This window comes from Mustela erminea, chromosome 10 (genome assembly GCF_009829155.1).
Source record: "Mustela erminea isolate mMusErm1 chromosome 10, mMusErm1.Pri, whole genome shotgun sequence".
Classification (NCBI taxonomy): Eukaryota; Metazoa; Chordata; class Mammalia; order Carnivora; family Mustelidae; genus Mustela; species Mustela erminea.
Window position 1 is genome coordinate 95930014 of NC_045623.1, and position 12257 is coordinate 95942270.

Sequence of the window (12257 nt, forward strand, 5' to 3'; positions counted from 1 at the left end):
AAAAGGTATTATCTGAGAGAGAAAGCAAGGGAGAGCACAAGGTGGGGGTGGGGCAGAAGCAGAGGAAGAAGCAGACTCACCGCTTGGAGGGGGGAGTGTTCCTGGGATATTACGCCCAAGAGCAAGGCAGGTGCTAAACCAAACGATTGAGCTACCAGGCACCCAAGAATTCTTTATTTATTATGGAAACAAGCCCTTTGTCAGATACATGTACTGCAAATATTTTCTCCCATTCTGTGGCTTGCCTTTTTGTGCTTTTAATGGTGTCTTTCAAAGAGCAAAAGTTTTAGATTTTGGTCAAATCCCATGTATCAGATTTTTTTCTTTGTGACTTTGTTGTGACCTAAAAAATCTTTTCGGAACTCAAGGTCACAGAAATTTTTCTCCTATGTTTTCTTCTGGAGTTTTACAGTTTTAACTTTCACATTTAGGTTCATGATTCTTTCCAGTTAATTTTTATGCACGATAATGAAGTTCAGTTTTTTCCCTCTATATGGATGCCCAGCTATTCAAGCAGAGTTTGATGGAAAGATGTTCCATTCCCCATTAAACTGCCGTGGCATCTTTAACTGACCATCTACTGATGGGTCTACTTCTTGACACTGATCTAGGTGTGTCTCTCTTCCCCAATATCACTGTCTCGTTTACTGCAGCTTTACAATAAGCCTTGATGGCAGGTATTGATTGTACTTTTCCAACTTTGTTTTTCTTTTTTTTTTTTAAAGATTTTATTTACTTATTTTGAGAGAGAGAGAGAGATCACAAGTAGGCAGAGAGGCATGCAGAGAGAGAGGAAGGGAAGCAGGCTCCCTGCTGAGCAGAGAGCCCTACTAGGGGCTGGATCCCAGGACCCTGGGATCATGACCTGAGCTGAAGGCAGAGGCTACATTTGACCCACTGAGCCACCCAGGCGCCCCCAACTTTGTTTTTCATTGTAAAAACCGCTCTGGCGACTTTGGATTGTTTACACTTTAATACAGATTTAAAAATCAGCTCAATTTTTATAAGTATCTCTGAGCATTATTTTTCTTGCTAGAGAGAGAATACAAATTTCCTCACTGAGTTGCCAGGAGGGTAAAAAGGGGATAATACATTAGTGTACCAAGTACAGTGGCAGATACCAGGCATTCACACAAAGTTAGCCTCCTCTCTCTCTCATGGTCTTTAAATAAACAAGATCCAATCTAGCAATGCCCTCACATTTTACTAGTGGGTCAATGGCCACAGTAAAAATATTACCACACCAAAAAGACTTTTGTAAGTAAATATTTGTGTTTTCACTTGGATTCAATACTGAAATGCACTTGCCAGAGAAAGCAATTCGACATATTTGCTAATAAACTGTTTCAGGCCACATTTTAGGAAAGCATGAAACCACAGCCAGAACAAAAATCTAAATATGTTTGGAAGTCCCATATAGTGCCTAATTACATTATTCTATAACACTAACACAAAATTCCCCTCTAGCAAGATCACAATGTTCCATTATTCATACCGCTGCCGCAGACTGAAAAAAGTATTTTTACTCTCAAAAACTGTTTAGAAATACATATAACAAACAAAATATGGCTACTAACTCAACAATTAACATGTACAAATTTGAGACCCAAAACCTATAAACAGCCAAAACCCTTTGAAGTATTTTAGTTTAGCCTAAGTGATATCATTCCATGAAACTAAGACAGATCAGTTTGCAAACACAGGCTACCAAAAGGCAGTTTTTGGTGAGCCACCAATACTTTGTGGCAACCCACATTTATCAGATGAACTGATATTTACAGAGAAACAACAATTTGCTTTCTTTTTCCATGACCTTATTCATTGGCCTCTTTCAGTACAGTGGTTTTTTTTTTTTTTACATGAAAATGGCCTTCACAATTAATTTCACTACACTTAACTGATTACTGGATGAAAACACAAAATCTGCTGGTTAATTCTAAGGCAGGTCACCTGCTAAGTCATTTAAAGTCCCACTTTCTTAACAAGGAAGAAAACAAGGCCAAACCTTTTCTTTTCATGAAAATGAACGCATGGCAAAGCAATTTCATCTCTGTTCACTGAGCTGCATATAACCAGCGACCTAGCCTAAGAGGTACCAGAAACTAATAAACTGCAAAGTGTTGCCTAGGCTGCCCTCCTGCCTCTCCTATTTGTCGAGAGCAAGACCACCTCCATTTACATAGACCCTGACTCCTGAGGGTGCACATTTCAAGTTCTGTAAATAGGACCGCTGCAGAGCACTGGGACATCGGTCTCCGTTCCACTTCTCTGTCCCCATCTTAGTTTTGGTTTCTTCTATCAGATCACCTCATCTGCAGCGTAAATTCACAACAACATACTAACCAATCTCTCTGCCTTCATCTCGGTCCTTTCTAACTCATTCTCCTGGTGCTACTTCAGTGATCTTTCTGAAATCAGAAACCCAACCATGTCACTCTCCGCCTTCACATTCCAAGGTTTTTCCTAATGCTACCCAAAGAGTTGCCACACAACCCAGCAAGCCAGCAAACCCACCCGTAGGGGCATACGTACCCAAGAGAAATAAAGACAGACCCCAACAGAAACACTTGTATATTTGGGCACCTGGGTGGCTCAGTGGGTTAAGCCTCTGCCTTCAGCTTGGGTCATGATCTCAGGGTCCTGGGATCAAGGCCCACGTCGGGCTCCCTGCTCCCTGCTCCCTGCTCTCTGCCTGCCTCTCTGCCTACTTGTGATCTCTCTCTGCCAAATAAATAAGTAAAATCTTTAAAAAAAAAAAAACAAATTTGATCACAGCAGCATTATTCCTAAACCCAAAGGTACAAACAACTGGACGCCTGAGTGGCTCAGTCAGTTAAGCGTCTGCCTTTGGCTCAGGTCATGATCCCAGGGTCCTGGACTCTGCCTCCTCCCCCCACCCACTCGTGCTCTCTCTCAAAAACAAATAAAATCTTAAAAAAAGAAAAAAAAGTACGAAAAACAAAAATGTCCATCAGCTGGTAAATGGATAAACAAAATATTGTATATATCCATATCGTAGTATTCTATGGTAGCAAAATAAATGGTATTAATACTAACAGTATTAATATAATTATCATTAATATAAATATTAGTATTAGAAACTAACAAACAGCATTCTGTTTGTTAATACATGTCAATACTACCCAGAACAATCTACAAAGTCAAAGCAATCCTTATCAAAATCCCATGATAGGAACGCCTGGGTGGCTCAGTTGGTTAAGCATCTGACTCTTGGGTTTCGGCTTGGGTAACAATCTCAGCACCATAGGATCGAGTCCCGAATTGGGTTCCGTGCTCAGCAGGGAGTCTGCCTGGAATTCTCTCTCTCCCTCTCCCTCTGCCTCTCCTCTTGTTCTCTCATTCTCTCTCTCAAATAAATGAAGTATTTGTAAATCATTTATCTGGGACGCCTGGGTGGCTCATTTGGTTGAGCGGCTCCCTTCGACTCAGGTCATGATCCCAGCGTCCTGGGATCGAGTCCCACATCAGGCTCCTTGCTCGGCAGGGAGCCTGCTTCTCCCTCTGCCTGCCATTCTGTCTGCCTGTGCTCGCTCTCTCTCCCTCTCTCTCTGACAAATAAATAAATAAGATCTTTTAAAAAAAAAAATCATTTATCTGACAAGGGGTTAATATCCAGAATATAGAAGAGAACTCCTAAAACAAAACAATAAACCAATTCAAAAATGGAAAAGGAACTTGAGCAGACATTTCTCCAAAGAAGATATACATATGGCCAGTGAGCACAGGTGAAGATGTTCAACATCACTAATCATTAGGGATATGCAAATCAAGACCACAACGAGATCAATGAGATACTAGCTTACACCCACTGGGATGGCTACTGTCCAAAAAAAGGCAGGAAGGAAACAACTGTTGGTGAGGATGTGAACTAATTGGGACACTGGTGCACTACAGGTGGGAACGTAAAATGGTCCAGTTGCTGTGGAAAACAGTGTGGCAGATCCTCAAACTGTTAAAAATCGATTTACAATATGACCCAACAATGCCACTTCTAGGTATGTACCCAAAAAGAATTGGAAGCAAGGTCTTCAAAAGACAGGTGTATACCGTGTTCACAGCAACATTACTCACAATAGTGTCCATCTGTCCACAGCTGAATGAATAAGCAAAATGTGTTACACACACACACACACACACACCCCAAAATCCTACTTAGATTTAAAAAGGAGGCAATTCTGATATATGCTACAATGTGGGTGAACCTTGAGGGCATCACATAAACTGAAATAAGTCAGTTTCAAAAAGGCAAGGACTGTGGGACTGTACTTCCAGGAGGTACTTAGAGAAGTCAAAATCACAGAGAGAGAAAGTAGAACAGAGGTGGCCAGGGGCTGGGGGTAGGCAGGAATGGGGAGTCAGTGTTAAATGGGTACAGAGCTTCAGGCTCACAGATGAAGTCACGGAGATGGGTGGCGGCGTTAACTGTAAAACACTACGAATGGACTATCATTCACCTGCACATTTTTAAGTGGGTCAGATGGTAAATTCTGTTATGTGTATTTTATCACAATAAAAAAAAAATGCGGGGAACAAAAAGGGGAAATCCGCCATAGGGCTATCAGGCTTAAGTGTGGTCATGTAAGTAAAACGGAAATGCCAGGGTCTGCCAGCTCGCGCTAAGTGCTGGACAAATGGCTGCCGCTGTCATCATTTCCAGCAGAAGCCAGAGCCTCTCGGTCCTCTGGGACGACGCCTGCACAGCTTCCAAGGCCCTGAATGCAGTCCTCCACCTGGTCCCCTACTAAATGCCTACACACTCTCCAAGGTCACCACCTTCTTTGCACATTCCTCCAGAAGGTAAGCCCTTTTGGCTAAGATCAAGTGCAGAGTAAGGCTGCTACTGACCATCTGTGCCCCGCACCCCCCAGGCTCTCCAGAATCCCTGGCATTAAACTGGGGGTGGTGGGGTGGTGAATATACATTAACAATTACTGTTACATATATAAACTGGAATACTGATCATCAGGCTTCCATACTACCTACAAGATGAAAGCAAATGTGGTAAATATTTTAACTTATGACTGCCAGCTTTCATTCACATGCCTGCAGCTAATATTTATCAAGTACAGGTAATGCCCTAACTGCTCTATAAAAAATATCTCATTTTATCCTTACTTGTAACAACCCCCTGAGAAAGATACTACTATTCCATAGATAAGGAAACTTATTTCTCTCTCCCTTTCTTTCTATTCTTTCCTTCCTTCCTCCCTCCCTTTCTTCCTTTCTTTCTTTCTTTTTTTTTTTTTAAAGATTTGTTTTATTTATTTGACAGAGATCACAAGTAGGCAGAAGCAGGCAAAGAGAGAGAGTTTCCCACTGAGTAGAGTGCCCGATGCAGGGCTCGATCCCAAGACCCTGAGATCATGACCCAAGCCCAAGGCAGAGGCTTAACCCACAGAGCCACCCAGGCGCCCCTCTTCCTTTCTTTCTTATAAACTCTGTGCCCAATGTGGGGCTTAAACTCACGATCCTGGGATCAAAAGACACACACTACCAACGGAGCCAGGGAAAAGAAAAGGAAAGGACTGTGACTGCCCCAGAGTCCACTGAACGCAACACACTCCAGGGCTGTTTCCCAATGTCCCAGGCTTGCACTTTTCCTCGTTACCAAGAAAATGAAAACCCTGCTGTGCTGAATATACCTGCCTTGCAGAGACAGCCTTTTCCAGGAAGGCACCACAGCCTCGGACATCCCTGCCCCAACCATGACATCTCCTTCCCTTCTGATCTCCTGGCCAATTCACAAGTTAGTAAGACTAGATATTCTGGACTCTGGCCTCTCAGTGGAAGAGAAATGCAGGAAAAAGGGACACAGTCCATAGTACAACTTTGCAAGTCACATTAGGAAACCCAGGACCTCCGCATGAATTCAGGAAGTACTGGGATCAGATTTTCCTCCAAGCCTCCTTGGCAAATCTGCAACTCTGAGGCCCGGCCACTATCACGCAGACATCGACTTGGTCATGAGGTCACAGCCAGCCAGCCGGACCTCCAGCATTCAAGAGAGAGTTATAACAAGGCTCTGAGGACAACGGCAGTGCTTCCATGACCCACACTTGCAGGGCTTAGAAATTCTCAGATCACAGGGAAGCAACTCCTGAAGTCTTATAGCTGGGTTTTTCTCATCTCCTGGAATCATGTTTTCCCGGGGAAACAAAAACCAGATAGAACCACCCAGCCAATCCAGAGAAACAAGCACAAGCTGAGGGTACCAGCTCTGTCCCAGGGCTTTTAAGCCCTCTATTTTGGCAAGATATCTTGCCTTCTAACCTCATTAACAAGAAGGTGTGATTTATTCATGTGGGTACACACAAATTACTCGGTATGTACGAGGAAAACAGCCGGCGCAGTCTGTGAACTGAGGCACAAGGAAAACCAGAGCATTCAATAAATCTGATAAAACTTAAAAGTAAATCCATAAAATTAGCAAAAAACGATTAATGACGCATTCACATAAAAACTAACGGAACATGCCATTCATAAAATGTAATCTTCACTCCTTTTTAATTTCCTGCAATGAGGCTTTGGCACTACCACTGAAACCAACATCACCCTCTACTTGTTTAAATACAAAAGTGTTCTCTGGTTCATGTTTCTTAGCTGACTACTCCCAAACATTTCTACTACTACTTTGTTATGAAGATCTACTGACAATAATTTACGTCCCCAGATGAAATAAAGAGTTGGTAAAAAGCCCCTAAATTACAGGGACACACAGTCAAACATGGGAACTAGCAAAACTTCACCTGAAATCTACCTGACTTGACTTTTTAACTTAAATGGTAATTCATTCAGTTAATACAAATACAGGCACAGAATGTAGTCTGCAAAATTCTCAGCAATTCACGTCTTTCTAACAGTAATTATTGTATGCCTTCTCTGTGTCAGGGGTTAGGCGATCAACAGGGAACAAAAATGTCTCTGGGCCTCATGAGTTCATATTCTAGCAAGGACAGACAATCAAGTAAAGAAAAAAATCACAAATTTCAGATGGTGCCATGCGCTATTAAGAAAAATTAGTGATGTGATGGAGAATAAACAGGACACCTAGGAACTTATTCAATGCTAACAAATTTACTTAAAAAAATACATTAAGCTCAAGCTTTATGGAGGAACTAGGCAAGGCATATGAGTGGCAGGAATAAGAACACAGGCCAAAGAGAAGGGTAAAAATGTGAGGGGAGAAAGGAAAAGAAAGGCACAGGAGCTGAAAGAACAGATGTGTAAGAACAATGGCCTATTGTGTCTATTACAGGGAGGCATGTGTTTTGTTTTGCTTGATTCGTGGGCTCAATATATTAGGTCAAGCCATATTAGAAACCACCTAACCTATCCTATCACACTCCTATTATACACAAATAGTATCTTAAAACCAAAATTAATGAGGGAAATAAAACTGCTTTTCTTATGACGGCGAAGGGCAGGGAAAAGGTATTTGTGAATCAATGTAGCTCTTCCCACAGGATGAAATCACAGAATTTTCTGTTGAGACATTGCTCCAGCTTCGGAGTAAGAGATCCGCGAAGAGCAATTTTTTCTAAAGAACTACCGTCTAAGTACAAGCTTGTATGTTCTTTAACTCAGCTGTACTACATCTAGGCTAAACATGAGCAGTGAAAAGTCATTTTTCAGCAAACCAGTGGGAAAAGAACAAAAACCCTTCAAGTTTAAGGCAGCCATACACAGAGAAGCCCTCACAAAGGGAGCTAGCTGTCCATTCACCTTGGATTCCCTTCAGTCTCTTGTCAAGCCAGGGCCTGAAATTACCAATATGTAGCTGAAAGCCTGTATCTTCTACAAAACCTCCCATCTACTTCTGGCGGGAGGCCATTGTGAGTGTCCACCTCCATCCTGAAGGACCAGGCCGGAAGCAGCCAAGGAGGTTTGAAGGGTCTCACATCACTGCCAACGGGAAAAGGAACCAATTTGCTCACTACAGAGTGTGCTCATCTCCACCGTCTCCAAGACTCTCAGACTAAAGGCTCCCTGAGTATCCCTTCTGTGCTTCCTCACTCTTATGCCCTTTCTCTAAGTCCACTACTAAAGGGACGATACCCTCCAAATCTGAACTCAGCTTCTCCCACAAAATTAAAACTCCCTACTCAGCTTCATTATCATTCTCAAACAACTCAATCATGTAAGTAGAAAAGTGACCAAAATCATGATCGCTGTTCTCATTGGTCTTCTGTCATCCCCCATGATCAGTTTCTAGTCCTTCCTTACTTTGTGTAAACGAGGTGTTTTTTGTTTGTTTGTCTGGTTGGTTGGTTTTTTTTTAAGATGTATTTATTTATTTGACAGAGAGATCACAAGTAGGCAGAGAGGCAGGCAGAGAGAGAGAGGAGGAAGCAGGCTCCCTGCTGAGCAGAGAGCCCGATGCGGGGTTCGATCCCAGGACCCTGGGATCAAGCCCTGAGCCGGAGGCAGAGGCTTCAACCCACTGAGCCACCCAGGCGCCCCAACGAGGTGTTTTATGTCCAAGTTCCCATCAGCGGATCACCCCTTAACCACATTCTAACCTTGGAGTCTTCTTTGTAAGAAAAAGAATGAGGCAAAGTTAACCAGTTGGAGAGAAAGATGAAGAAAATAGCATTTACTCAGTTCCTACTATGAACTTGGCACTGTTCTAGCCTAGGAGGTGAGAATTTCTATCTCCATTTTATAAATGGGGAACAAAGTTGAACGTTTCTTCAATACACCCATTCCTCTCTGGTCTTTCACCACTTCAAATCCACAGCACCGCTGGCCTCCTCAACTCCTGACCTGTTCTGTATAAAACACTGCCAGAACAATCATACCAAAATTCCATTTATATCACACCAATTCCCTGTTGAGGGAAGTGAAATGTCTTCTGCTTCTCTATTTGCCCACAGACTGGCCCAGAATTCAGTAAGTATTTGTTGCTTAAAACCATCCCATGATTCTCCACTAGTTTAGAGCTAATGAGCCCAAGAAGCAGAAAGTAAGAGGTGTTTAGGGCAGCTGTGTTGAATCCGCACCACGCATGTGAAAAAGCCAAAAGCAACTCAGGAGCCGTTAAGATAAAGTGGAATTTCTCTAAGACATTTCACAATTCTGACTCCACCCAAACCAGCCTTCTTCAGGAGCAGGGGTACTGGATTTAGAATGCCTGGGTTCTCACCCCCGCTCCTCCATGGCTAGCTTCTTAACCTCTCCATGCTTCCAACTACACGAGTTCAACAGGGCTGGGCCTCTGTTCCAGTTTTCCCACGCTCCCTGACTATCCAAGTCCAAGTCATTCTCCAATGGTCGGATGAAGGCCCATTTTCCTTGCAAACTCTCACTGGATGACCTCAGCCCATCACCAAACTGACTGGGTTCATAACAGCTCTACAACGCAAGGAGCCTGAAGCGCTCATTTCAAGTCTTATCGTTAATCATGTATCACTGCGTCTCACTGAATTATTTCCCTTGTGTACACCCTTCCCCCACCAATGTCCCACTCACAAATGACAGCCATGCCGCTCACTCCCTCAGGTGATCCTCAGTGACACAATATTAATATCAACAATTATTATGACCATATCTGCTGCCTCTGTAAGGGCCAGGCACTGCGCTCAGTTTCCTGGGTATTTTACTATCCTTCAATCTTCCTAATTCTTTTAGTTAATCTTTTTATCCCCATTTCATAGTGGCAGAAGACAGCCGACCCATAGCCACAAAGCTAGTGGGGATGGGGACCAGGGTGAAGAGCCAGAGGGATGACGTCAAACTGAGCGGTCTGCCTCCCACTCGTGTACCTACTGTCATCATATTGCTTAGTACTTAGTGTGGTCATTTAAGAGCCACATGTTAAATCTCTCCTAAACGTGAACTGTTCACAACAGCAAAAACTGTATTTCTTGGCTCACTGACAGAATAACCCATTCTTTTTAATTTTTTTATGTATGTATGTATGTATGTATTTATTTATTTGAGAGAGAGCATGAGCGAGGAGAAGGTCAGAGGGAGAAGCAGACTCCCCATGGAGCCGGGAGCCGGATGTGAGACTCGATCCCAGGACTCCGGGATCATGACCTGGGCCGAAGGTAGTAGGCCAACCAACTGAGCCACCCAGGCGTCCCCATTCTTAATAAGTGATTCATACCCAAGCCTTTACTTAAACTTGTAATCCTAACAACTCTGTGAGATAATAATTGCTTTTGTCAATTTACAAATGAGGAAACAGAGGGACTGAGGGGCTCAACAACTTGCCCCCAATCACACAGCGGGTAAGTGAATTCAAGGGTGAAGCGACAGCTGGGATCAAGTACGTACTCCTCTTACTAACTCCTTCTCGACAATCTTTATTAAGCACAAGCAAACCCAGAAAGGGTCTGGGCAACAGCAGTGACTACAACCAGAAATCTCTGCTCTCACCGCGCTTACCAACACCGTCATTCAATGGACACAATCCTAAATCCCCTTAAATACTCAAGTTTTCCATTAAAAAAAAAAAACATCAAATTTGGTAAGAATTAGTATCAAAGAAAAAGCATGGGACTCGAAAACAGAAAACCTGAGTTACACTTCCAACTTTGCCATTTCTGAGCAACTTTGTCACTTCTTGGACCCTGGACAAAACCGTTCACTGACTCGCGATTTCACGACCTGTATGAGATAAATGTACTGACTCGCACACCTACCACAGTGTCTGGCACTTAGTACACGCTCCAGAAGGGAACTCCCATCTTTCCCCTCCCCTCCATCCAGTGACTTCATAATCCGCGTCGTCACTGAGCACGTGTGAAAAGGCTCCGCGGAGTTACACGCGGGACCAAAAGGTGTCCAGTCCCTTACTTCCCAGGGCAATTCTCCCTCCAGATCACTAGGTCTCCAATTTCAGGCCGCAGACGACTCTGCTGCCAATAAACCGGGTTACGACTCCGGAATGACAGCGACGCTCGTTAGGGCCTGGCAGTGTCTATAAAACGCTCCCCATGACCTTCTTTAGAAGGCACTTGTTTCAGCCGGCGAGCTCTGTGACCCCTGACCGGGCTCCACGCCCCGTGCTGGGAAGGTGGCACCGGGGAGGAGAATGTCCAGCCTCTGGCACGAGGTTGCGCCCGGCAGACCGCTTTCTACTCGAGGAGCTCTGCACCTCTCCGGCCACCTGCCAGCCCGACTGCCCCCCAACCCCTCGCCCCCGGAGCTGCGGCTCCTCCCCTCCCGCCTCCCGCGGGGGCCCAGGCTCCTCCGGCCGCGTCGCTCCGCCGCCCGAGTGGTCTCCCGCCCGGCTCGGTCAGCTCGCCCCGGCCCGAGGGGCTGGATCAGAGCGGTCGGCCTGACCTCCCCCAGAGCTTCCCTTCCGCCGGCCTTGTCAGCGGGACCTGAAGCCGGCCGCTCGGCTCCCGGAGGGGCCTGCCAGGGGCGTGAGGCCCCTTACCTATCTTCACCACGGCGTCCGCCATGCACCGGTCCCACTTCCTGCCGAGCTCTGAATCCGACATGTTCCCCACCCGCAGCTCCCGCTTTCCTTAAGGTCGGGCCCCGCGCTCCAACTGCAGGGAAGTCTCGCGAGAGCCGGCCGCGGGGCCCAGGCCCGGAAGGCCGGCGCCGGCCTGACAGATATCGCGAGATGATCTGAATGCTTCCGCCCTTTCCGGTTTGTGGGTTTTTTTTTTTTTTCTTCAGTTGGTTGTCCGGGTGACGGGTTGCCCGGAGGCCCGAGGTGACCCTGACCTTGGAGCCGCGCCTACCTGAAGGCTGCGAGGCTGACAGGCTTCCCGGGCGGCATCCAGAGCTCTGCCGGGAAGGCCCTTCCTCCGCACCAGCTCCCGGCGTTGGCCCTGGAAAGTCCCAGGGAAAGTGAGGGCACAGCGTTGCTTTATTCATTCATGCACTCACTGGACTGTTTCTCCTCCCTCATTGGCTCCTTTATTGCAGTGGGACTCCCGCCTGCGCCGCGACCTGGGAAACTGCTCTGACAAAGGTCACCTAGGCCAGAGAGAAAGGGATGCTTTGGAACCTCTACACGGCGCTGGGCACAACTGCGCCCTCCTTCCTGGTCCCCCTGGCCTCCGCTTTCTCTTTATTCATCCGATCTCCAGGACACAGACTTTCCTAGTGCTGCTCCCGACTCTAATCTTTCGGTGTCCTTCCCGGGTTGCTTCCCCCCCCCCCCCCCCCGCCCCGCCAGCTGCTTAAAGGGTGTGGGTTCCAAGGAGTCCCCCCACCCCATCCCCTTTTCCCTCTGCATACTCTCCCTGAGTGATGGCAACCGCTTTCAAATCCTA

General features: G+C 45.7%; 1 protein-coding gene across 2 annotated transcripts in view; it reads right to left on the bottom strand.

The window, feature by feature from the left end:
* The window catches only part of MICOS10 (mitochondrial contact site and cristae organizing system subunit 10), a 30663-nt gene extending 18792 nt beyond the window's left edge, over positions 1-11871 (bottom strand). Inside the window, exon 1 of one of the 2 annotated variants that reach the window (XM_032301988.1) lies at positions 11721-11871. In XM_032301988.1, the coding sequence (XP_032157879.1) occupies positions 11721-11856 (136 nt within the window). In that variant the 5' untranslated portion in view covers positions 11857-11871. Of the gene's footprint in view, positions 1-11407; positions 11609-11720 lie in introns of those variants that run through there. The other variant, XM_032301989.1, reaches the window with a different exon arrangement.
* Positions 11872-12257: the final 386 nt, after the last annotated feature.